Source organism: Salarias fasciatus, chromosome 17, assembly GCF_902148845.1.
Source record: "Salarias fasciatus chromosome 17, fSalaFa1.1, whole genome shotgun sequence".
NCBI lineage: Eukaryota > Metazoa > Chordata > Actinopteri > Blenniiformes > Blenniidae > Salarias > Salarias fasciatus.
The window spans coordinates 967351-993757 of NC_043761.1; the positions used below are offsets into that span (position 1 = coordinate 967351).

General features: G+C 52.8%; 1 protein-coding gene and 1 long non-coding RNA gene across 2 annotated transcripts; one reads left to right on the plus strand and one right to left on the minus strand.

Moving 5' to 3' along the window:
- Nucleotides 1-944: 944 nt before the first annotated feature.
- On the minus strand, nucleotides 945-3101 carry LOC115404470 (uncharacterized). Its single transcript, XR_003933355.1, has 2 exons — nucleotides 1884-3101; nucleotides 945-1650 (listed from the first exon to the last, which is right to left on the minus strand). It is a non-coding gene; the product is annotated as an uncharacterized LOC115404470 (long non-coding RNA).
- A 498-nt stretch (nucleotides 3102-3599) lies between these two features.
- On the plus strand, nucleotides 3600-26407 carry LOC115404466 (monocarboxylate transporter 2). The gene is made up of 5 exons (XM_030113801.1): nucleotides 3600-3755; nucleotides 15432-15677; nucleotides 21177-21320; nucleotides 21512-22309; nucleotides 22386-26407. The coding sequence occupies exons 2-5, from the start codon at nucleotides 15461-15463 to the stop codon at nucleotides 22646-22648; spliced, it is 1422 nt and encodes a 473-aa protein (XP_029969661.1). The 5' UTR covers nucleotides 3600-3755; nucleotides 15432-15460; the 3' UTR covers nucleotides 22649-26407.

Sequence of the window (26407 nt, forward strand, 5' to 3'; positions counted from 1 at the left end):
CATGTTACATTTAATGTATATTTTATTGTATATAGTTTTTTTCTTTTCCTTTTGTTCACCTGTCTCTGACAACATATTTTGTTAATCTGTATTTAAAAAAGAACAAAAGAAATTAAATAAAAAGTTAAAAAACATAAAAGAAAAAGAAAAACAAAAAATCAAAAAGCTTCGCCCAGAGTTTAGAGACCGACTCGTTAATCTGGACTTTAAATGAAAAATCCTGATGAAGAAAAAGGTGCTTTAACTTTAAAAGCAGAGGTTTTCTGAATGTTTGGTCCTTAGTGTTTATTTCATAATCATTTAAATTAGAGGACAGAATCTTACTGTAATGATGAACATGAGATTGTAGAAAGTATACTTTTAATATAATACATTTAGATAACTGTGGCACAGGGAGAACATGCAAACTCTACAATGAAACCCCTGCTTACTTTTACCGCAGTGAATTCTCAGCATTCACCCCTTCATTCAGTCAGGATTCTGACGCGGGACCGAGTTACCACGGCGCCCCCTGCTGGCAGGACATATAATGTCCTCCTATGTCAGAAACAGTGAGGCTGTTTTTAGAATTCAGACACTTTCCTGATTGATGAAAACACTTCAGAAAGGTGACATTATAATTGGCATTTTCTCTTATATATTTAAATTCGTTGAATAAAGAACACAGAAGGGTTTTATGACACACAAATCACATTAAAAGTGCCTTTTAATATTTTAACAAGACAAAATGTATTTATTTACATTTATTCCAAAACTCTGTTATGATAGAATATATTTGATGCTGTTTAAAAAAATAAAAATAAAATCATGCCATACTCTAAATTTATTTTGGAATCGTCATAACCAGGGATTTTGGATTTTTTTCTAATTTTTTTTTACCCATTTTGCATGTTTTACCCATTAATGGAGGATTTTTATTCTGTTTTTTTTTTTTTTTTGGGGGGGGGGGGGGGGGGGGGGGGTTCATTCTAATGAGTTCGTGAGCCTCACTCAGCGGGTCTCTGCTGGTGGATTTACTGCCTGAGCTTCAGGAGAACCGAGTGAGGAACCTTCACGTGTCCGCTCAGCTGATCCCAGAGGGTTTCCAGAGGGTTTCCAGAGGGTTTCCAGAGGGTTTCCACCGGGTTTCCACCGGGTTTCCACCGGGTTTCCACCGGGTTTCCAGAGGGTTTCCAGAGGGTTCCGATCTGGAGAACGTGGCGGGTCCTCCAGCCTCCCCCAGCCGTTCGATGCCACCTGGATCCGGATCGTTTCCATCTGGAGATGAAACGAGGCCTGCGTTGCTCAGGCGGAGCCTGAAGGGGGCGCCAGAGAGCCGGGGCCCAGCAGGCCCTCCTCCGGTCCAGGCCCAGCTGTGCCTGGCGGTGCGTTCAGGTGCCTGCAGGTAGGTTTCCAGTGGCCTCTCTCCTCATATGAAGCTCACCTGGAAGGGTTGTTGCACATTTTATTTAATCCAGACGTTTCATTACCAAACATTTTCTGTGCGTTGGATTAGAGTCTGAAGCAGTTATTCTCCAGCTGATCCTGAACATCTCACTGTGTTGGCGTTCTGTCAGAGCGCTTCTGTTTGCGTTTTCCTGCTTCCTGTGGAATAAGCTCCTCGCGCTGCAGGCTCTGCAGCCTGGCGGCGTCTCGCTTCAACGTGGCACTCTGAGAAAACAGAAGAATGGAGCTTTGTGCCGCATGTGTTCAGATCTGTGAGGAAGAGGTGCTGTAGAGATAAAGAGTGATAAACTCCGCCTCCTCTGGCGGCCTTCCTGCCGCCGCCGCCAGGCTGGGCCCAGAGGCCGCTCCCCTCTGGCCCGGCCGGGGCCTGGTTTAGGTTTCTGTTTGGCTTCGGGGAGTGCCAGCGCTCTGCAGTGTTTGTGTTTTCTATCTCTCACCCTCAGAGGTCATTGTTGACCGTCTCCAGCGGCGAGGATCATGTGAAGTAGCGCCGGGCGCCGCGCTCGGCTTTGTTGGGAGGAATGTGGATTTCTGCCTTTAATCCCTGGTGCCGTGTTTCTCCACCTGATCCCGGGGACCCTCCGCCTCACATGTTCACATGTTTTCCTGCTTCAGATCGCTGGATTCACACGACAGCCTCTGAGAGGCAGACTGAAAACACACAGAGCAAACATGAATCAGGGTTTGACAGAGGATGAAGATCGACGTCTAATTCAGTCCTACTGAAACATCAAAACCAACTCATACAGTTTAAAAACTTCGGCTTGTGATCATTTTTATGATCAAAATACAAAAATCTGAGAGTGAACGGCTGCGAGACGGTGCTTCTCCGTCCTGGACCGTCGTCGTGGCTCTCAGTAACCCAGTCACCGCACGCCGAGGCTTCGCCGCCCGCGACCCTTCAGATTAATCCAGAGCTGAGCTGGGATGACCCAGATTGATTCGCCGTCGACGATGCCAGAGGATTTCCACACGCAAAGAGCACGAAGAACAAAAACTGAAAGAAGAAAAAGTTGATCTGACATGAACACATTCAAAAATGTAATCTGTGTTTGTTTTGATAAAACTTGAGCTGCTTTTGTTTAATCTGAAGCAAATTAGTCTCCCAGCTCAGATCTGACTCCGTTCTTCGGCCAGAAGGCAAAGTTTTACTTCCTTACAAGAGGAGGTTTTTTCTTCCATTCAGGCCTTTAAAAACAAAAAAAATCTTAAAATGAGTGGTGGAGGTGCGGAGACGTGGCTGCTGCTCGCGGAGTGACGAGTCCTGCTGGATTTCATTAGTCTTCATAAAGGAAAAAAAACACTTTACCGTAAAATCTTTGACAGAAAAAAGGCAGCTGGCTGATCGGTCTGTGACTGTTTGAGGCGGAAGCGTGAAGAAAGATTCCTGAGAACAGGAAATGGATCGAATATCTGGACCAACTGCCTCAGATGCAGCTTTAAAAACCCACGTGGAGACGGTCTGCGGGTCAGGCGGATGTTCTGGTCTGTTCCATTAGATATTCAGTTTATCCGGAGTCCGTCTCTCCAGTCTGCATTCAGAGCCTTTGTGGCTGAATCTAAATTTAGATCCGTCTTGCTTTGGGTCAAGACTGAACCACAGGACTCAGCTGTGAAGTTTTCCATTTTAATATTGATTTTTCCCAGCGATGCTGATTGCGCCCACATGTGAGACCTTGAATTGTGCAATACAGACATTTATTGGTCTGGGTTCCAGACAGTGGTCTCTGGACCGGCTCCATGCGCTGGATTTCCACGCAAAACCAAACCTTTCTGAAACAAAAGCGCAAAAAAAAAGACAGGCTTTCAGGTGAGAAGTGGCGTGAACGCCTCAGGTTCTCCTCTTTGACCTCTGGGTCCTGTTTCCACACACACTGAGTCAGGTGAGTGATAACCCTGTCATAACACACCTGTGAACACATGAAGGTCACAGCCTGTGTGTTATTAAGGTCAACAGCTGCTTCAGCCGCTCATTCAAAACTCCTCAGCACCGCTTATATTTGTTAGCTGGATGGAAATTAATAGAAGGTAAAATTTTTCCCAGAATTCAGGGTGTTGTTGTTTTTTTTCCTCCCCTCTCCTTTTCTGTTTGGTGGTTCGATTCCGGGGCGCGTGCCGTGCCGGAGGGCTGAGGGCAGCGCCGCCCTCTGCAGCGTCAGGCGGCGGCTCGCTCGGGACATTCAAACTCACGGCCGACCGCGGCGCGGACGCACGCACGCACGCATCTCCCCGCTCCAAGGTCACCCCGCCGGCCGGCCGCCCCGCGCGCAGGACGCACGCACGCACAGCCGCCGCCCGTCCCCTCCAAGGTAAATAACCGTGTTTACTGCCTGTTTGTCCGCGCTGGGAGGCGAGCCGGTGATCCGGAGGACGGACCGAGCCGCCGCCGTCGCCGCGGCCGCGGTGCGCGCCGCCGCGGCGCAGGGATGAATGAAGCGGCGGCGCGCCGCTCGGGATGCGGTCCGGAGCGAAACGGTCGCTCCCGCCGCTGCCCCGCAGCTCGGTCCCGGTCCCTGAAGCAGCGGCGGGCTGGAACGAGGCCGTGGATCGTTCCGGTGTTCGGATCCACTCCGAGCGGCCGGCGGAGCCGCGCAGGCCCGGGAATTAAGACCGGCTCCATCCGGTCCCTGTCCTCCTTACATCAGCAGCATCATATGATCCGCTGCGGGACTCAGCCGCTCCCCCCCGCCGCATCTCGCCTCCTCACCCCGGATCCCCGTCAGAGGATCCCCGAAGAGCTGGATGCCCTGGCTGATGAGGAGGATTAATTCACTCCTTCATCCGCTGTAAAAATAACTTCACACGCTGGAACCAGCAGACTGACGCACGGACCGCATCTTTCACCAACTCCGGCCTCAGAATCACAAACTGACAAGAATCACTCTGATAATGATACCATACTGGTGAACTGAAGGCACGCGCTTCTGCTTCTGCACTTTATTGAAACAGTTTAATGTTTTAATGCCTGTCAGCGTGTTTCTGCTGAACAGCGACTCCTGTGGCCAGAAGCAGTACTGCACACGTGCCGCATGACTTTCTCATTGGTTAGGGTTCGGATTTAGGGTCAGGGTCACGGTGTACAGCAGCAGTGTTCAGCTTAAAGAAGAATTCATAAGCAGTGGAGGATTAGAACCTAGAATAAAGCTGGAATTACATCAGGCGCTCGGTGGACGTTCTCCACGTCCTGCTGGTTCCTCGGGGTCGTCATGGCGCTCCGCAGGCTGCCGTCTTTTCAGAAGGTCGGGTTTCCCCTGTTTCCAGGGGATTGAGGATTTTCAGAAATCACTGTTGAATAAATGAAAAGCCAGAAATGCAGTTTTCTATTTTCACCTGAAAACATCTGGTGAAGGAGCTTTAATCTGCCCCGAATCAAAGGCTTGGAGGTAATTATATGATTTTTTGGGGCGTACCTTGCTCACATGCCTCCACTGGATTTGGACATTTCTTCATCAGAGACATTACATTGAGCAAAGCCAAACCACCACTTATAAACAACACTTACAAACAGTTTAAGGCAGAACTGAACTGAACTGTGGGAATGTTTTTTCCAGTGTCAAACAACTGGAGGAATCAGGTGTTTCAAAAGAAAAGGAAAACCTGACATGTCGTGGAGACTTTACGAGTGTTTTATTTCTATTCCATCGTATTGATCATTGTTCCACCTCCCGACTCCTGAAGCAGATCGATGATGGCAGCGCGTCTCCTTCATTCACAGAGTAAATACAGTAAAGAGTAAAACCAACAGTCTGCGGCTTTATGGGGGTCGAGCCGGACTCTCCCGGGCCAGGTGCAGCTACTTCCTCCAGCTAAGCTAACCGGCTGCGCACCGTGTTTACCGTTCAGCCGTCAGAGCGATAAGAGCGGCGAGCGGCGCTCCGCTGGGTCAGCTGATCCTCTTCAAACTAAACATCTGTTTAGGAGATTTTACTGATAAATTCTGTTCCAGAGGAACATATTCCCCCCGGCGTTTCTTGGAATGAATCGGTCTGCTCTGGTTCTGGTGACCTCTGGTGACCTCTGGGGCTTCGGGGTCACGAGGCTCCTCTGACGGTCCTCCATGCCGGGTGGCGCTCCGCGTGGAATCAACAGCGCTCGGTTGACATTGTCCACAGTGTGTGTTTGTCAGAAAAGCAGCGAACATGGGGGCTGTCACCTTCCTCAGGGGACTGACATTGAGAGTTTCCACACACACACACACACACACACACACACACACACACACACACACACACACACTGTTTTTACCGGAGGATGGAAACACAGACGTCAGTGTGTGTTTTCGGGAGCGGCGGCCATGTGAGCGAGCGTCGTAAGAGTGGGGTCGGGTTTCAGGATCAGGACCTCTGTCGGTGGCGTGGACGCCGGGCTCGCCGTGAGCCTGATAGTGGGCGGGGCTTCGTGTTCACACATGTGTTACTGTTAAACACTCACCTGAACCTTCCCTCCAAATCCGACTTTTACTGGAATTAACCAGGAGGCGTTCCTCTCTGGGCTTCAGCGGATTCTTTTTTAAGTTTTACGCCTTAAAGCGTCTCTGTCCGCTGTCTTCATTCAGGCCCCATTCAGACGATGTTTCCAGTGAAAACGTGTTTGATATCAGCAAAGCCTTGAGTCTGGTGAAGCCCTCTAGAATCTGAGAAAGTAATGAAGAGTTTTTACCACATTTCCTTCATCTAATCAGTCACACTTCAGACCCTCGTCCGTTTATCCCAGATCATGACAGGACGGAGACACAGGAGCTGCTTGTGACGTCTCAGGGACGTGACGGTGTGTGTTTGTTGACCATCAGGCGAAAAAGCGTCGCACACAGTTCCACTGTTCACAGTCTGACGGCCGTGTCTCTGTCCCCCGATGACAGTGACTGAGCGGGCGAGTTTACTGCCGTCTGCCGGTTTATTTACGTCCGGGGACGTACCGGAGACGGTAGAGTCCGTCCAGCTGTCTGTTCAGTGTTATGACTGCAGCTCCAAACCGCTCCTGCGATGCGTCCGCTGGCTTCACGGTTTCTGACCTTCAGGACGCAGAGCGAGGCGCGAAGCGGCGGCGAGCTCCGGACTGGCGGCTGAATGTGGGTTCTGGCAGCCGGGATGGAAAAGTTGTGTCTACAGAGGTCTACAGAGTCCTGCCCTCATCTGGGTCCCAGCCGAGGCCCCGGTCCGCCGGGTTGGCGCGGGGCCCTCGGGGATCAGCTGGAGGACTTCAGAGACGGTTTTATGGTTCAGGTGTATTTTATGGGAAGACCTCCTGCCTGGCGGCTTTCAGGGGCCGCCATTGTTTCCCTGTGAGCAGAGCCACGGGTTACTGTGTGTGATGGATGTGTGTGTGAGAGCGAGCCGCCGCCGCCGTGTCGGGGAAAGGATGAAACGTGTTCCTGCGTCTCCAGTTCCAGTTAATCATGAACAGAGTGTACCGGAGGCAGAGGGGTTGCTGGGAGGTTTCCGTCCCGTGAGGCTCGGCGGGGGGTGAAGGTCACGCCGGGAGCGGCGGACTGTGGAGGTCAGGCGCTACGGCGTGTTTACCAGAGTCAGAACGAAGCGGCTGATTGTCTCCGTCCCTCAGATCGTCTCCTGCAGGTCGGACGGGAGCGTCTCCTGGACTCTTCACTCGGATTCCGCCGACCTTCCGCCGTCCTTCATTCCCATCCCGGTCTCACAGGGATCCGTGTTCTGAAGCCGTTATCCGGTCCGACCTTTCAGTCTCAGTCAAAGACAAAAAGATGGAGCCGCCCGGCATTTAAAGTCAGAGAAACTTTAATTTGTGGGGGACGGGGACGGACGTCCTTCTTGCTGTATTTTTCATTATTTCGGTCTGACTGGAAGAACGAAGCTCGTCTGGATATGAAATAAAATCTGTTTTTACTGAAACGCTGCTTTAATGAAGGTGTGATTCAGGGATGGGATTTGCATTTCCTGCAGTTCATAGGATCAGTTTTTTTGTCGGTTAACTGTTGAGTTTTTACGAGACACCGGTGTGTGTGAACATGAGTAATAGTGTGTTTAGGGGAATTGCTCAAGCGATGGAAAACCGGGGGTGGAGGTGGGAACCCTGATCCAGTACAACCAGGAACCACCAGAACAAGAACAAGCCGAGGCAGAGCGGGAGGCGCGCTCTCTTCCTGTTGCAGCTTGTTAATAATCATCTGGGTTTTATTGGTGATTAATAGATGTTTGGAATTTACGACACCAGATCCCATGAACACCAAGGACGGACCGGCCTCTGAGGTCACGGGGACCTGCAGGTGATCGGGGGTGAAGCACGGAGGCGGAACATGTGGCCGGAGCCGCTCCAGCCGTTACCCGGCTCCAGACGGGCCTGGATCGGGCCTGGATCGGGCCTGGAACCGGTTCCTCCGGCCGCTGTGAGGATGCCAGGATGCAGCCGGTTGTTGCTCAAGGTTTTCTCGTGTTGCAACAAAACAAAGATTACTCAGCAGACTGGCTGCGCTGCACCCAGACGTGTCTCCGCACAAACAGGTGGCGGTGGCCGCGGCTGCTGGCTCGGTGCCAGAGGCGGCGGTGCAACTCGGCAGCGGGAAGGAGCCGGAAGACCCCGTCGCCCTCTGGTTCAGTTCCCCGGTCAGACTCGTCTTGGACAGGATGATGATTCTGAGCCTTGGACTGTCCTGTGGCAGCTGTGGGACGATGTCCTGAACATGCAGAGTTCATGTTCTCCTGCTCCACTGAGAAACCAAGACGCTCTCAGCCGCCATGTGACTCATGTTGACTCGTGACTGAAGGTCAGGTGACTCCATGAACTCGGCTCCACCGAGGCTTCCACAGTCCGGATCTCAGAAACGTTCCCAGCAAGGCCTGGGCTCGCCTCTCGCCAGGGTTGCTAAGCCCCGCCCCTCTGCTGCTCCTGGACTGAAACTCACCTGAAACACAACACCGGCGTCCCAGCAGGCAGCAGGGCAGCAGGGCAGCAGGGCCCTCGCTGTAAACCAAACCTGAACCGTCCGTCTGTCCGGGAAACAAAGGACGCCGCCTCCCAGGCCGCCTGCCAAGCCGCGGAGTGGTTTCCGTGGGCGACACACACACACACACACACACACACACACACACACACACACACACACACACACACACACACACACTCACACAGTCGCACTGTTATACTATAGAACCGTGAAGCCCAGCCTGACGAGTTTCGGCCAGTCGGGTGATTTCATTACTGGAAAAGTGTTTCGGGTCGCGGTCTCCCGCCTCGTCCTGGTTTCGGGTCGCGGTCTCCCGCCTCGTCCTGGTTTCGGGTCGCGGTCTCCCGCCTCGTCCTGGTTTCGGGTCGAGGTCTCCCGCCTCGTCCTGGTTTCGGGTCGCGGTCTCCCGCCTCGTCCTCGCTGGACTCTGCTGCCGGCTGGACTCCTGGAGCTGAAGCACCTCGAGACACTGGATCCCAACGAAGTGGACGCCTGGTCTGAGTTTCTGGTTTCTGAGGACGTTCTCACGGTCTGTGTTCAGAGAACATCCAGTCAGTCCCGGGAGTCATGAAGACCATCAGTATTTTTCTGTGTAAACCGGTGAAAGTTAAATCACTGTAGGAACAGAGGCATGCTGGGAGTGTGCAGGTGTTCTGCAGAGGACCTTTTGCCTCTCTGTGGATAAATCTCGCCGCTCGGCGCAGAGGGGCGCCGCTCTGTCCCGTGATTGCGGTGAGGAATGGACTCCTGCAGCGGCGCTTATTGCCGGGCCTCCGGCTGAAAACACTGGGCGGTGGAACCAGAAGGTCACGAGATGGATTGAGGTGTTGTTCATTATGTCCTGCTGCTCCTATAGCGCGGCCCACTCTTCCCCCGGCCGATCGTCCTCCGGAGCTTCCCTCAGAGGACGGACCGCCGGCTGATTCTGCTTTAGAGCCTCTGTTCTGAAACAAAAGAGGCTGCTGACGTCCACGAGGCTGCAGCTCTGCAGCGCAGTGTTGTGGTCTGGGCCGGTTCTGTCCGGAAGACCTTATAGACGTGGGAACGCCGCCGAGACCCCTGGGAGACGGCTGTAATGTGAATGTATACATAGGAAGTTAGATACAAACACAGAAAACCTTTGTTTTTCGGGGGCGAGGCGTCGGGGGAGCTGTTCCTCCAACAGAAGTCTGGAGAACTTTGTGGTCTGAGTTCCTTCCTGAGGACGTCGCCTCTGGACCGCTTCAGCAGGTTCCTGCCTGGTTTCATGATCCTCCTTTAGAAGTCCCAGAACACTTTACATCCACGGATGGACCCACGCCGTCGGCGACGGGCGCCATGCGAGTCCAGGGGACAGCAGGAGACGATGAGGACAGGGGACAGCAGGAGACGATGAGGCCAGGGGACAGCAGGAGACGATGAGGACAGTGGACAGCAGGAGACGATGAGGACAGGGGACAGCAGGAGACGATGAGTCCAGTGGACAGCAGGAGACGATGAATCCAGTGGACAGCAGGAGACGATGAGGACAGGGGACAGCAGGAGACGATGAGTCCAGGGGACAGCAGGAGACGATGAGGCCAGGGGACAGCAGGAGACGATGAGGACAGTGGACAGCAGGAGACAATGAGTCCAGTGGACAGCAGGAGACGATGAGGCCAGATGACAGCAGGAGACGATGAGGACAGTGGACAGCAGGAGACGATGAGGCCAGGGGACAGCAGGAGACGATGAGGACAGGGGACAGCAGGAGACGATGAGGACAGTGGACAGCAGGAGACGATGAGGACAGGGGACAGCAGGAGACGATGAGGACAGTGGACAGCAGGAGACGATGAGGACAGTGGACAGCAGGAGACGATGAGGACAGGGGACAGCAGGAGACGATGAGTCCAGTGGACAGCAGGAGACGATGAGTCCAGTGGACAGCAGGAGACGATGAATCCAGTGGACAGCAGGAGACGATGAGTCCAGTGGACAGCAGGAGACGATGAGGCCAGGGGACAGCAGGAGACGATGAGGACAGTGGACAGCAGGAGACGATGAGGACAGGGGACAGCAGGAGACGATGAGGACAGGGGACAGCAGGAGACGATGAGGACAGTGGACAGCAGGAGACGATGAGGACAGTGGACAGCAGGAGACGATGAGTCCAGTGGACAGCAGGAGACGATGAGGACAGGGGACAGCAGGAGACGATGAGGACAGTGGACAGCAGGAGACGATGAGGACAGTGGACAGCAGGAGATGATGAGGACAGTGGACAGCAGCAGACGATGAGGACAGTGGACAGCAGGAGACGATGAGGCCAGGGGACAGCAGGAGACGATGAGGACAGTGGACAGCAGGAGACGATGAGGACAGTGGACAGCAGCAGACGATGAGGACAGTGGACAGCAGCAGACAATGAGGACAGTGGACAGCAGGAGACGATGAGTCCAGTGGACAGCAGGAGACGATGAATCCAGTGGACAGCAGGAGACGATGAGGACAGGGGACAGCAGGAGACGATGAGTCCAGGGGACAGCAGGAGACGATGAGGCCAGGGGACAGCAGGAGACGATGAGGACAGGGGACAGCAGGAGACGATGAGGCCAGGGGACAGCAGGAGACGATGAGGACAGTGGACAGCAGGAGACGATGAGGACAGTGGACAGCAGGAGACGATGAGGCCAGGGGACAGCAGGAGACGATGAGGACAGGGGACAGCAGGAGACGATGAGGACAGTGGACAGCAGGAGACGATGAGGACAGGGGACAGCAGGAGACGATGAGGACAGTGGACAGCAGGAGACGATGAGGCCACGGGACAGCAGGAGACGATGAGGACAGGGGACAGCAGGAGACGATGAGTCCAGTGGACAGCAGGAGACGATGAGTCCAGTGGACAGCAGGAGACGATGAATCCAGTGGACAGCAGGAGACGATGAGTCCAGTGGACAGCAGGAGACGATGAGGCCAGGGGACAGCAGGAGACGATGAGGACAGTGGACAGCAGGAGACGATGAGGACAGGGGACAGCAGGAGACGATGAGGACAGGGGACAGCAGGAGACGATGAGGACAGGGGACAGCAGGAGACGATGAGGACAGGGGACAGCAGGAGACGATGAGGACAGTGGACAGCAGGAGACGATGAGTCCAGTGGACAGCAGGAGACGATGAGGACAGGGGACAGCAGGAGACGATGAGGACAGTGGACAGCAGGAGACGATGAGGACAGTGGACAGCAGGAGATGATGAGGACAGTGGACAGCAGCAGACGATGAGGACAGTGGACAGCAGGAGACGATGAGGCCAGGGGACAGCAGGAGACGATGAGGACAGTGGACAGCAGGAGACGATGAGGACAGTGGACAGCAGCAGACGATGAGGACAGTGGACAGCAGCAGACAATGAGGACAGTGGACAGCAGGAGACGATGAATCCAGTGGACAGCAGGAGACGATGAGGACAGGGGACAGCAGGAGACGATGAGTCCAGGGGACAGCAGGAGACGATGAGGACAGTGGACAGCAGGAGACGATGAGGACAGGGGACAGCAGGAGACGATGAGGACAGTGGACAGCAGGAGACGATGAGGACAGTGGACAGCAGGAGACGATGAGTCCAGTGGACAGCAGGAGACGATGAGGACAGGGGACAGCAGGAGACGATGAGGACAGTGGACAGCAGGAGACGATGAGGCCAGTGGACAGCAGCAGACGATGAGGACAGGGGACAGCAGGAGACGATGAGGACAGTGGACAGCAGGAGACGATGAGGACAGTGGACAGCAGGAGACGATGAGTCCAGTGGACAGCAGGAGACGATGAGGACAGGGGACAGCAGGAGACGATGAGGACAGTGGACAGCAGGAGACGATGAGGACAGTGGACAGCAGGAGACGATGAGGACAGTGGACAGCAGCAGACGATGAGGACAGTGGACAGCAGGAGACGATGAGGCCAGGGGACAGCAGGAGACGATGAGGACAGTGGACAGCAGGAGACGATGAGGACAGTGGACAGCAGCAGACGATGAGGACAGTGGACAGCAGCAGACAATGAGGACAGTGGACAGCAGGAGACGATGAGTCCAGTGGACATCAGCAGACGATGAGGACAGTGGACAGCAGGAGACGATGAGTCCAGTGGACAGCAGGAGACGATGAGGACAGGGGACAGCAGGAGACGATGAGGACAGGGGCCAGCAGGAGACGGGGGATCGAACCCGTGGACGACCAGTGGAGAGAAAAGCCCCAGTTCAGAATGTAATCACCATCCCATAATATTCAGTCAGCCTTTTCTACAATCAGGGAACTAAGCTTGTTTAAAGTCATTGGACCTGGTCGCCTTCCAGTCGATGTGTAGTTTCCTGACAGCCTGAGAGAAGCACTGGTGCATTGTGGGATTGGATCGGTAGCTGCTCACTTCTGGCCTTTGAGGAAAATCATAAAAGTCCCATCAGGGAGGAGTGAGGTCTGCTCAGCAGATGTTTCTCCTCTGGGCTCTGAGCGATGTGGAAGCCGATCAGCTGGAGGGAAACCAGCAGAGTTTGCAGGAGTTTTTCGGACTCGGGCCTCCAGAGTTCTGGACTCTGTAGCAGCTCTGAACGCTGGGTCCGGTCCGGTCCATCCGGTCCGGTCCGTCCATCCGGTCCGTCCTTCTGTCCGTCCGTCTGTCGGCTGCTCTGGTCGTCTTCGGCAGAGACGAGGACAGGAGCTGGCGGAGCCGGGAGGAAGTGTTGACATTGCAGCGACCGAGCGGTGACTTTGCTTCTGTTTGACTTCTGGAGCTGTTCTGCCGTTGATCATAAACCAGATCCGCCCGGCTCGGCGCTCCTCCTGCTTCTTCCTCTTCATCCACAGGCGGCTCGGTTTACGGCCGGCCTGTTCGGCGCCTCGCACTGGAACCCGTCAATTTAAGCTGCTTACGGGTTGTGAGGATCCTCGGTGCGTCGGATCAATCAAAAGCAGTATCTCCAGGGAGAGCGGCGGCGGACGGCCTGTAATCTGATTAGCCCGGATTAGACCCACTCTGTGGAACTATGGGAAAAACGCCGTAATCTCTCACTTTGATTAAACAGGCAACACACAGGATGCTCAGTCCCAGGATTAAATCTCCATTCAGCCTGGTTTGTTCACGTGAAGAACAGTCAGGTGTAATGTTTCCAGCCGAGGCGTCGGCGTTCCCAGCATCGGCCTTGACAGACACCAGCCTTGCTCTAATTACAGTTTTTTCCTTCGCATTTTGCTCGTTTTGAAGCTACTTTAATGCAGAAACCACCCACTCATCCCAGAACCCTTGAATTTGTCCTCTTAGATTTGTGGTAATTAGGAGTTTAAACGATTTTAAATAAATGACAAGAAAGAGCCTGCTTCTCCTCTGGATCACGGCTTAATCCCAGAAGTTGTTTTTTTTTTGCAGATTATCAGGAAAAAAGCTCATGAAGACGATGGAGTGTTTCAGTGTTTGATGGAAAACTTCACAGATGTTTGAGCTGGAAAGTTCTGCGAGCGCAGACGACTCCTCTCGCTGTGAAGTGGAAGTGAAAGTTTCATTTTTTGGTGAATTTATAACAAATTTACATTTTTTCATTGGTATTTATTGTGTAGGGTGTGTCTGCGGCGCGGTGCGGCGCGGCGCGGCGCGGCGCGGCAGCGGTGGCGGCGGTGGCGGCGGTGGCGGCGGTGGCGGTGGCGCGGCGGCGGCGGCGGCGGCGTCCTCGGAGAGCGTCCACCTCTCCGGCCTGCTCAGAGGGCCGTTGTTATTCGATGGTGATTTTCTCGAGTCGTTGGCTCGCTGTGGAAGACGCGGCGTCCAGTCCGGGCTCTGAACGCAGGAAGCGGCGAGCAGACGGAGGGCTTGCTCGCTGCAGATAGCGCCGCTCAGCAGATAAGCGCGGAGAGACCGGTTAACCGCCGCGTGGGAGATGTTATCGGCGGGATTACTCGGCGCTCTCACTGCAGCGGTGAAACCCAGTCTCTGTGCCGAAGAATGAGGGTGAAGATTAAACTCATCCCGACTCTTTAAACGCTGTTCTGCTGGCGATAAGGAACTTCCTGTCAGAACCAATGATTTATGAACGCTTCTCTCACAGCTGAACATCTTTCAGAGGAAAACGCCGTCTCAGAAGTGTTTAAAGGAGCATTTCGGCAGATTTTGAGCTGAATTTTCAGTCACAGCAGCAGAAAACAGGTTTTTCACTGCAGAGTCATGATGAGTGTTCAGTGAACAAGAAGAACAAGACGCTAAAACCAGTTCTTCCTGCCGAGCAGGTGACCCCGGGATGACCTCTGACAATGACAGTGTCAAACTGCACCGTGACCCTTGACCCCTCCTGTCTTCTCCCTGCTGTCGGCCCGCCGCTGTGACCCGTCCAGTAATTCCTGTCTGGTCGTCTCTCTAAAACAACTGGTGCAGACGCGTCGGGGCTTCCTGCCGCTGCTCGCCGGTGCGAAGCGGCGCCGGCGGCTCTCGGGGTCGATTCTGCGTCCGGACGTGAGTCCTGGACGGAGAGAGAGAGGCCGGGCGTCCTGAAGCGCTGCTGGTTTCCTCCTGTAATCAGGGCGTGTTTGCTCTGTACACATCAGCTGATTTCAGGCGGCTGGCCACGCCCCGTTTTCCACCGAGCCCGAGGCTCAAGGTGAGCGGCGGGCGGGGCTGGGGCCGGGGGCGGGGCCGGGGGTGGAGTCTGGAATGGACGGTGCTGCCATGTTTGGATCCAAAGACACTTTGTAATCCTCTCACTCTGCTGCACTGAAATCAGGAGGTTCTTTTACTTCCTGTTTAGATTCATGCTGCACGCTCTGTCACATCTTCCCTGTTTTAGTTTTTCTATTATCATCCTGACTATGATTTGCAGCGTTACTCCTCCTTCAGTTGCACCTTTCATTACTTTTTGCTCCACTGTGAGATTAATAAAGTCTTTTCTACTCTGATGTTTCGTTAGTCTGTAAGAGGCTGGTTGCAGCTTCTGATAATCAGCTTTCCTTTGTAATAGTTTCTGTCCTTAAAAGAAATCCTGAAAGAGCTGAGATGGAGCTGATCAGCGGAAGGACAGTCTCGTTCTGTCGGTCTAATGTGCCCCGTCTCTTCCTCTTCCTCCAGCCAGCAGCCCGTCCCGCAGAGGGCCCGTGATGCCGCCGCCGGCCGCCAGCCCCCCCGCCGTGCCCCCGCCGGACGGCGGCTGGGGGTGGGCCGTGGTGCTGGGCTCCTTCATCTCCATCGGCTTCTCCTACGCCTTCCCCAAGGCCATCACCGTCTTCTTCAAAGACATCCAGATCATCTTCAACGCCTCCTACAGCCAGATCGCCTGGATCTCCTCCATCATGCTGGCCGTCATGTACGCCGCAGGTGAGCCGATGAAGGCCAGATGTCACGACTCCTGTACGGAAAACCAGAGGGGACAAAATGTTGGCTCCTTAAGGAACCCTGAGTTTGGGTTGATGGGACACAGGAAATTAACCAAAATGAGGACGAAGCTCCTGAACCTCAAAACCCTGAGCTGCACGTTGCTTTGTGCTACATGCTATATGCTACATGTGCTACATGCTACATGCTGCATGCTGCATGTAGCATGTAGCATGTAGCATGTAGCAAGATTCAATCTCAGCAAGATTCACAAACAAAACAGGATCTAATGAAGCATTCATGAAGTTTTCACTACGGTTCCTAACAGAACGTTGTATCACATTTAACCTGTTTTTGTCCCTGAGTTTTGTTCCTTTCAAGCTTTTTTTATTGACAGTTTTGAAATTTTAGTTGTTTTTACCTCTTTTTAAACAGTTTTTTTAATGCTTTTTTCTGCCATATTTCATTTTCATAAGTTCGAAGTTGGAGACATTTCAGTTTTTTTAAGTTTTTCTATCATTTTTTCTTCATTTCTTGTGGTTTTGCCAGTTTTACTTGGACCTTTTTTGAATCCCTTTTGAACCAAGAGTGACGGATCATAGAATAATATCAAAACAAGTTCAGTGTTTATTCAGGTATGATGTGCTGAAGGCTTCATGGAGCCGCTACAGAGGGACTGAAGGGCCACATGTGGCTCTAGAGCCGCAGGTTGAACACCCCTTTGCTACATGATACACATGACAGCACTGTGGGACACACACACACACACACTCACACACTCCATGCTAAATATGATGGACTGTAGATCATCAGACTGAATGCCAATCCAATTACCATCCCATAATGTAAACACTTTATCTGATTAGAATCCGACTGAGATGCAGGAGCTGGTTGTAGACGCGGTGAATCCTGCTGATCCTCTGGCCAGAGGCCCTCTAGTTCCCTGTACTGATTCCGCCCAGTGACGAGTCCGACCTTCAGCCGAACTCATCTAGAACAGAAGATCTGTTACTGATTTTAGAAAACAGCTGGCCACTTTCATTAAAGCTCAGAAAACACAGCGAGTGCGAGCATTGAGATATCTTGGGACCAGAATCGATGGAAACCCGAACGTCTCAAGGCCCCGGAAAACTTTTATCTTATTGCTTTTTAATTAACTCTTTATTTATCAGTGGACAGTGGAACCCTGAGCACCTGTTTGTTTGTTTGTTTGTTTGTTTGTTTGTTTGTTTTCCTCTGGATCAGTCAGCTTCGCTGTGTTTTGTTGTGGAATGTGAAAGGAGTCACTTCCTGCACAGCAGATCCTCAAACGGCTGCTGGTGGAGTAACTTCAGCCCGGATGCTTCAGACGTGTCAGACGTCACCAGAACTGGAGGAAACAAAGGAGAAACACTTCCTGGTCAGATCCTGAACTAAAGCAGAAAGCAGGATTCGCTGAGCTGCCAGCGAAACACCGGCGGGGCTCCAGCTGAGATCATGTGACACAGTGAGGTGCATCATGGGATTGATCCACTCAGATTCAGATCTTGCTGCGTTTCAATCTGAACAATAATCTGACCTCTTTTTCTTTTTCTCTAAAAAAGGGATTTTCATTTTGATTGTCAGAAATTTAACCAGATAGAAAAGTGATCAAGACGTTGATTTTTAAGCCGAACTGAAGTTTCCCTTCAGTCGAACGGCGGCGCGGGTCTATGTCCACCTCGTAACTGGTGCTGTTCCCTCAGATTTCAGCGAGTCGCTGGTGGTTCTGCTCCATTTGAAAAGCCGTTTGTTCGGTTCCCACACCGTGAAGGCTTATCGGACGATTCCCTGACCTCTGACCCCGAGGAGCGCCGCCGGCGTCGCTCGTCTCGCATCGTGTGGTTTTCGTCCCTGAAGATGAAGAGGACGAGCAGAGAGAGACGCAGGCCGTCGACAGAGCATGACCCAGATTTAAACGTGCGCCGGCAGAGCGTCGCTCGCCGCGCCTCCGGAGGCAGAAACAAGTCAGAATGAGTCCCAGAAAACCCAGATCTGTTAGAAAAGCTGTTAATTTTTCAGAATCCAGAAGCACAGAAAGGTCACGGCGTGTTTTCAGCAGTCGCATCTCCACCGTATCCCCCCGTCACCCGCCGTCTTCCCGGCGCCGCCTGCAGCCCCGCGGGCCGCCGTCGGCGAGCCGCCGTCTGTCCACGCCGTGACCGTCCCGTCGCTCTCCTCCTCATTCAGGCCTTTAGATACCGGTTCACGGTTTCTCCCGGCAGAGCGAAGAAGAAGCAGCTGCTTCTATTGGTGTTACAATGCAGTAATCTGATTACTGCTTCATTCTGTTCCAAAGCTTTCCCAGCTCGCCCCGCCGTTTCCTTTTTCCTCCGACCATCAGAAGTGACTTTTCTGGACGCAGCAGGGCGAAATATCACATCGAGGGCTGAAAACGGTGCAGAGGAAGCAGGCAGAACCAGTCGGGAAGAGGAGCTCGTTAGACGTGTTGCTCAGACAGCGGAGCCCGACCGCCGCCGCCGCCGCCGCCGCCGCCGCCGCCGCCGCTGTTTTCTGCAAACACCAGTCTGCTACATTATAGTTAGAAAACAAGAATCCAGCATTCAGAGAAACACCGTGAAGAAGAACGGAGGATTACCACACTCAGGGCTGTTTACACGACAGCACAGAGCCACCAGCGCGAAGGGGTTAGGGTCAGGGGTCACTACGTGAGAACCATCCTGTCGGCCGACAGCCTCCCCTCTGAACAGTGTCCATTGTTCCTAAAGGCAAAGCAGGTTAGATTCCAGCAGCCGTCCTGAGCTCCTTGGAGCGTCCAGAGTCTCGTATGGCGAGCGTCGGCCCTGCAGCCGTGACGCCGGCGCCGGCGCCGCCGCTCCTCACCTGGCTGAGGATCAGGGTCACTAATCCAGAGCTGAAGGTCGTGGAAACGCTGCGCGCCGTTACAGTCGCTGTCAGTCGAACTGACAGCTGAAGGACTGGAAGTGAAGCAAATCGCTCATCTGGAAGAAAAACGTAGGAACAGCTGTTTTTTAAAAGATGGATCTGCGAGGAAGCAGCGCCGCGATCCACTTGTTTCCATCATCATCACTCCAAACCCTAAAGTCGTCTCCATTTCAAGCCGTTTCTTCGTGACTGAACAGATTCTGTGCTCGTCCTCGGAGTGGCTGGAAAACTGATTTCTGATCTTGAAGTCTTTTGCGTTGCGCCCTGTGCCCCTGCGGCCATAAGGGGGCGCTCTGGGCCCGTCCTGTCCTTTGTGCTGCCCTGTCTCCTGTCTCTGCCTGCTGCTCATGCTGTCCTCGGTACCGCCCTGATGTGTTGCACCTGTGTCCCCCTGTCCTGCTGTCCTGCTCCCCGGTCTGTCTCTCGGCTCCCTCTCAGTCGGTCCACGTTTGCTCTTCTCTGCTCTTCTGCTCTAAACTTGATCTCAGAGCCTCGAGTCGGCCTGAAAACATGGATCAACCTTTACCTCACAGAAGAACCGGTCTTAGGACGGGCTGTCCTCCATCCCTCGCGTGAAGACGCCTGCGGCCCGACGCACCGCCGCCCAGAAAAGCCTCTTTTCTCGTGTCACTGTAACATTTGAAAGTCGCTTGATTCCGTTTCTGTGGACTTTATCCGGCTGTGAAGAGTGACGGATCGGCGCCGCCTGTTGGAGGGCTGGTGGAGGAGGGAGGGACGGAGGACGGGAGTGTGATTGCCTTTGGGACGGAGGCGGTTATATTTAGTCGTGGTTTTGTTCGCTGTGTGATGGAGTCCAGGCTGCGTCTGTCCGGGGGACGATAAGCCTGTTTCAGGGCCGGCTCGGCTCGGCTCGGCGCCGGCTCCGGGGCTCCTCATCTCGCCCCCATTCGGCCGCCGAGCCCCCGGGAATAACCACCGCCGCCGAAGATGCAAATGAGGGGAACGCTGCTCAAGGTCGCAGAGAGAAATGAAGGGCGAGGACTCCTCACCCGGGGCGGCGCTTTCAATTCAACCGAAGCTTCTGGCTGCTAATGACGGCGTTATTGAAGAGATTCCTGCTGCTCCCTTTACACATCCTCCAGTTCCAATACAGCGTCATTTACAAGATGCAGAGATTTCACCAAATTATTTATCCAGTTAATTATGAAGAGATGTTACTGAGTGAGAAACCGATCACACGAGACAAGTTCAATGTGGAGTTCGTATTTTCTTCTGGAAATAAAGGTAAAAAAATATAATGAAACAATAGAAGCAAAACTTTCATTCAGGTCGAACGCTGGCTTGCTGTTGTCTTCTTAGTGGGAGTTTTCCTTCTGTTCTTCCTGGCAGGACTGACCTTCTTGCATAACCACTGACAGTTTCTCACTGTCAAAACAACATTTTACATTTCACAGCCACACACTTTGTTTTTGTGAAAAACTCCCGCTGCCAGTTGAAAGGATGCAGCAGAAAGAAGTAAAACTCATTTTATGTGTCTGGTCGTGTTGAAAGAAAAGAATCGAGCATTTTTTACTTGCTGCAGGATGTTTGGCCTTCTTGATTCCATGAATCCTGAAGATTCCAGATATTGAAGGCCATTAAAACACAGTACACATGAATGCTGAGGGTTTGCAGAGTTCTGGATCTGGTGGTGGTTTTCCAGGGTTGGAGACGTCTGTGCCTCCCATAAGCTCAGCTTCCAGTGTGACGAGTCCTCAGCGGCAGATAAGAGCCATATAAAGTCAGTTACTGAGCAGCAGCTCAGGATTCTCTCTCGCTCTCTCTCTCTCTCTCCTCTCTCTCTCTCCTCTCTCTCTCTCTCTCTCTCTCTCTCTCTCTCTCTCTCTCTCTCTCTCTCTCTCTCTAAACATGTCCTGGAGGCCAAACAGGAGCCGAAGCTGAGTTTACAGCTTCACAGTGGTCCCTCTGTTTGCTGCATCGATGTGCGTAGACGATGGTTTTACCACGGTTGGGTTTGAAGTGTGCTGCTCTGCTCCCCAGCGGACATGAGAGTCATCCTCACAGCTCTCAACACTCGTACAAAACAAGCCTTCTGGAAATGGAACGTTTATAAATGCAGGCCTGATGTTTGTTGACATGCAGTTAAATAAAGTTTCAGCGCTTCTGCAACATTTAATAAAGACTGACAGTGAGAATTAGCTTGACGGTGTTTCACATGCAGGAGCGGCACAGCAGGGGTCCACCCCCCCGATATCACCTCACCGCGCTGCAGACGGCAGGAACTGCTTTGTGAAGCATGTTTTCAGGCCGCAGCTGAGAGGAAAAACAAAAATGACATGCTTCGTCTCCTCGCCTGATGTCTGTACGTCTTCAGCTGCGGGATACAGGAAGCAGGAGGACGGTCCTGAATGCCAGTCCTCTCTAATCCATCACTCCGTCGCTGCATCCAAATCGATTTGACGCCAGGTTCTGAAACACTGCAGCGGCTCAGCCGCTGCTATTAATAGCCGCTGGCGCCTCGCCGGCGTGCGGCGCTAACCAGATTAAATCATTAGGCTCGCTGTCAGCGATCCTGATCAACATGTAAACATGTAAACATGTCCCGGTGTTCCGCAGGGCCCATCAGCAGCATCCTGGTCAACACGTACGGCTGCAGGCCCATCGTCATGATGGGCGGCTGCCTCTGCGCCGTCGGCATGATCTCCGCCTCCTTCTGCAACGACGTGCTGCAGCTGTACATCTGCATCGGCGTGATCGGCGGTAAGTCCGTCTAAATCCACCCGGGCCCATTCTGAGTTAACTGGATTAGCCTCTGACTGCAGAGCGCGGTTAAATATAGCCCGGAGCTCTGGGTAAACTGCTGAGGGCTTAATGCCAGGGTGAATTCATGGATTCACCATGAGTTCCTCACATGAGAGAACATCAAACTGAACGTGCCTTTGTCGTTCCAGGACTTGGATTGGCTTTCAACCTGCAGCCGGCGTTGACCATGATCGGCAAGTACTTCTACCACAAGCGGCCCATCGCTAACGGGCTGGCGATGGCGGGCAGCCCGGTCTTCCTCAGCACCCTGGCTCCGCTCAACCAGTACCTCTTCAACCACTTCGGCTGGCGGGGCAGCTTCCTCATCCTGGGCGGGCTGCTGCTGAACTGCTGCGTGGCCGGCTCCCTCATGAGGCCGCTTGGACCGCCGCCCGGCAGGGCCAAGAAGGACGAGGCCGTCGTCGCCACCACCACCAAGGAGAAGCGCACCTTCTGGGAGCTGATCAACAAGTACCTGGACCTGTCGCTCTTCAAGCACCGCGGCTTCCTCATCTACCTGTCGGGCAACGTCATCATGTTCGTGGGCTTCTTCGCCCCCATCGTCTTCCTGGCCGCCTACGCCAAGGACATGGGCGTGGACGAGTACTCGGCCGCCTTCCTCCTCTCCATCCTGGCGTTCGTCGACATGTTCGCCCGGCCCTCCATGGGGCTGCTGGCCAACTCGCGCTGGGTGCGGCCCCGGATCCAGTACTTCTTCAGCTTCGCCGTGCTGTACAACGGCGTGTGCCACATCCTGTGCCCGCTGGCGGACGACTACACCGGCCTGGTGGTGTACGCCATCTTCTTCGGCTTCGCCTTCGGCATGGTGAGCTCCGTGCTGTTCGAGACGCTGATGGATCTGGTGGGAGCTCAGAGGTTCTCCAGCGCCGTGGGACTCACCACCATCGTGGAGTGCTGCCCGGTTCTGATCGGCCCCCCGCTGGCAGGTACGGCCAATCTAAAGAGTACCTAAAGATTTTGAAACGATTGATTCCTTGACACTGTTCTTGTTGTGTCTCGCAGGAAAACTGGTGGATGTGACCAAAAACTACAAGTACATGTATTTCTGCTGTGGAAGCGTGGTCATCCTGGCCAGCATTTGGCTCTTCATCGGGAACTTCATCAACTACAGACTGTTGGAGCGCGAGCGCAAGCAGGCGGAGATGTACAAACAGGCCGAGACCGAAGACCCGGACCAGAAGGAGGCCGAAAGGAAGGCCCAGGCCTCCGAGGATCCGGCCGGCAAGAAAGACGAGCAGCCCATGCAGAGGGAAACCAACTTCTAACTCCACCCGCTGCAGCCTCGCATCAACGTCACGTCCGATCAAACTGAGCTCTGCGCCGGTCGGGAGCCTGACGGCGTTCCGCCAGGCTCCCACCGCGGCCCTTTGTACTTCTGTCAAACTAACTGCCAAAGTAACAACTGTGTTGCACGAGACTGTGAGGCTTACTGTCCGTCTGTCTGAGGAAACTCGCTGCGACTGTAAACAACGTATTAACCAGAGAGTGTAGTGTAGGATCCTGTATGCATGTCCAGAGGCTCCAGGTCCGAGACCGTCGGTGGGAACCCCCGTCCTGCCGACGGTTCTCGCCTCGTTTGGTCACATTCACCTCATATCGGACGACCTGCAAACACTATAGCCGTCTCCGTCTGGCTGAAGTGCTGTAGTGGCCAGAAAATCTCACACGAGTTACAAAGATTGGCTGAAAACTTTGAAAATAGTCCGACAATCAGTCTGGGAGAAGGTTCCGACTCCCACCCTCGCTTGTTCAGGGTTTAACTGACCCATTCTCCAGGTTGTGATGTTAACAGCCGAGCTTTAATCTTCCGATATGAAGTGGATGAAATTCCGTGTTTCCACTGTTCAGCAGCACCAGCAAACTTTCCGTCCGCCTCCAGAGCGAGGCGCCGGTCCACCGTAGGCCCTGCTGTCGCTGGAGGAGGTTATCCTGACGAGGGGGATCAATGAAGGAGTGCATTAATGGTTAGACCGACTTTCCAGTCTCTGGTTTCAGGACAGTGAAGCACTGCTCTTAAATCACGCTTCCTCACAAAGTAGCTGTTTTATTTTCACTACTGTTCGACCATATCAGACCTGCTGCAGATCCAGGTGCTTCGCTGATCTCGGCACTGAAACCAACCACTGAAAGAGATTCAGTACGTCCTGATTGTCCTATTGACCAGTCCTTCCATTCTCCAAGTGTCAAAGTCTAAAACATCAGTATTTGGAACCTTGTGTCACCGAATCACCGTCTAGTCCCCCCCCCCCCCCCCCCCCCCCCCCCCAGCATCCTCATTAAACTGCTGCAATTCAGTGGACTGAACTCTAGTTGAATGTAATTTCCTCTGCGGGCCTTAATAAGGTATTAATGACCAAAAACCATCTGTGGAGTGGTGGTTTCCTACACTCAGAGCCCATGAGCAATACATGTGACCACTCCTCAATGCAAACCCACAGGTCAGTCCGCTCGGTGAGACGTTGCCTTAAATAGAATGTAGAAGGACAGCAGGCGAGCCGGACGGCAAATACTTGATAGTTTTAGGTGAAGCTGATAGATCCTCGGTAGTCGATGTGACCCGCTGCATTTAGTTTTAGCTGTGATGAACCGTCAACCTGCTGTGTTTGATCGGATCCGACACGTCGGAGCTTTACGTGGTCGTACTCTGCATACTGTAAAGTCCACTAACCCACTAACCACGGCGCTCCGGAGGCCAGAGGCATCAGAAGGGAAGCGTTACTAACGACTGAATGCTAACCACGTGTTCCTGTACAGCTGAGTAGCCATATCCTGTAAGTGTGTGTCTGTATAAATGTCAGTGCTGTTGGATATTCTGACCATTCCACGTGTTACTGTCTGTGAATGTCGCCGGCCGGGCCGCTGATCGCTCGCCAGACGGCGTCTCCTCTCTGTGACGTCCATGCAAAACCTTCCATTTGCATTTCTTTCTGAACAAAGACAGAGTCGTTCCCCTGAGCAGGAAGAGCAGGGGCGAAACTCATCTTCCCAGCACGATAAGGATGTTTAAACCCAGGCAACTGCTGATTTCACTTTAAGAAGTGTGACTTTTTTTTTCTTTATTAACAAAACCTGAACAAGTAGGAAGTAAAAATCTCTTCCACTCATAAAGCCTCGTTGTGCAGAAAACAGAGAAAAGTTCAGAACAATTTAGCATTGAAACCAAAAAAAAAAAAGAAAAAATGCAGCTTTCTGAGACACTCCTTCAGGGTTTCACCGAAAATAAGTGGAAAATGATCTTTTCCACTGTGTTATTCTGAGATGCAACAGTTAGAAAAACTTTAGAGAAGAAACTGTAAATAAGATAGTTTGAAAAAACAAAGCTGCACAAAGGAGTTTATTTTTAGACTTAGTGTCACTTTATCTTCATCTCTCCCAGAATGCACTGCTTCCACCAGCATTTCACGCCACTGTCATCAGTCCGTGCCTCACACACACACACACACACACACACACACACACACACACACACACACACACACACACACACACACAAGCACACACACACACACACACACACACACACACACACACACACCTCAGAGGGAAGAGGGGAGTGAATGCTTCACTTCCTTCACTCCACACGGTTCTCAGTGAAGGAATCAGCTGCTGTACAATCAGATCCTACCAAACACTGCCCCCTGCTGGTTCCACCTCCAGGTTTACAGAAGCCCAGTTCCCCCTCTTAACAGATTCCAAGCATTACTCCATTACTTTTGTAATGTCTAAAAACCCACGTGCTGAGTAACTTTATCAAACTTTTTTTCTTTCTTTTCTTTTTGTTTCACTGTCTTTGGTGGTGGATTTTAAACTTGTGTGAAGAATCCATTTTAAAAAGGTCTTTATTTTCGTTACAGCTGTCGTTCTGTCTTCAGAATTTGATGTTTTCTCCTCTGATAGAATCTGTGCTGCATGAATAGAAAATAGTTTGTTTTTTGGTTCATAATTTTCATTCTTCATAAAAAAAAAAAAAACGATATTAGGTATTGTATAAAAACAGATTTGCACCAGTAGCCTTATCATCGCTCTGCTTAGCGTCACGTAGATCTGATCATGTTCTCTAAAGGAGATTTGTTTTAAGGTTTAACAGCTGATCAGAGAAAATGCGATTAAATGAAAATTCGAGACTATTTTTCCCCCTCAGATTATTTTTATACGAACACAGGACGAGTTTAGACGCGGTGCGGTGGAATCTTCACGCCTCCGTCTGATGAGCCAATCAGAGCCGAGCATCAATGTAATCAGTAATCCAGTCTGTAATCTGGCGGAATGTTGTAACTGAAGCTGAGTCGTACTCTGGGAATGAATGTCTGCGTTCCTCAAACTGAGAGCTCGTCTTCACTCCGACCGCAGACGGACGTCGTCCAGCATCCGGACGTCGTCCAGCATCCGGACGTCGTCCAGCATCCGGTGGTCCGGGTCGGTCTGGACCGGCTTCTACCGGGTCGATCTGGACCGGGTTCTGCTGGGTCTGTCTGGACCGGGTTCCAGGTTCTGCTGGAGCTGGAGGACTAACTGTGCCTTATCGTGTTTCTGTCCCGGTCTGGACGCTTCGGTCCACGGTTCTCTCCTGAGTTTGCTGCGTCCGTCTCTCGTCCTGTAACTCGTCCACTCGCTTCGTCTTCGAGTCACGCCGTCGATGTCTGAGTGTCCCGCTGAAGACAGTTGGTATGTGTTCCCGTCCAGTCGCTGTCTCTGTGGACACATTTAAAGCTACTTGTAACACGTTTAGTTTCAGATCTTTCTTCTGCTTCCGTCTTTTAAACGTCCTCCAGAGCCTGTCTTCTCTGGACACAGCATGCGGAAGCCGTCTGTCCTCTTACATGTTGTCCCTTTAGGGACCCTGTCCACTGCTTTGTTGGCGTCAGTACATCTGGACCCTTGTTCCCGTCCCCGGCAGAGGCTCTAGAGACTCCCGTCCCCAGCAGAGACTCCTGTCCCCAGCAGAGACTCCCGTCCCCAGCAGAGACTCCCATCCCCAGCAGAGACTCCTGTCCCCAGCAGTGACTCCTGTCCCCAGCAGAGAC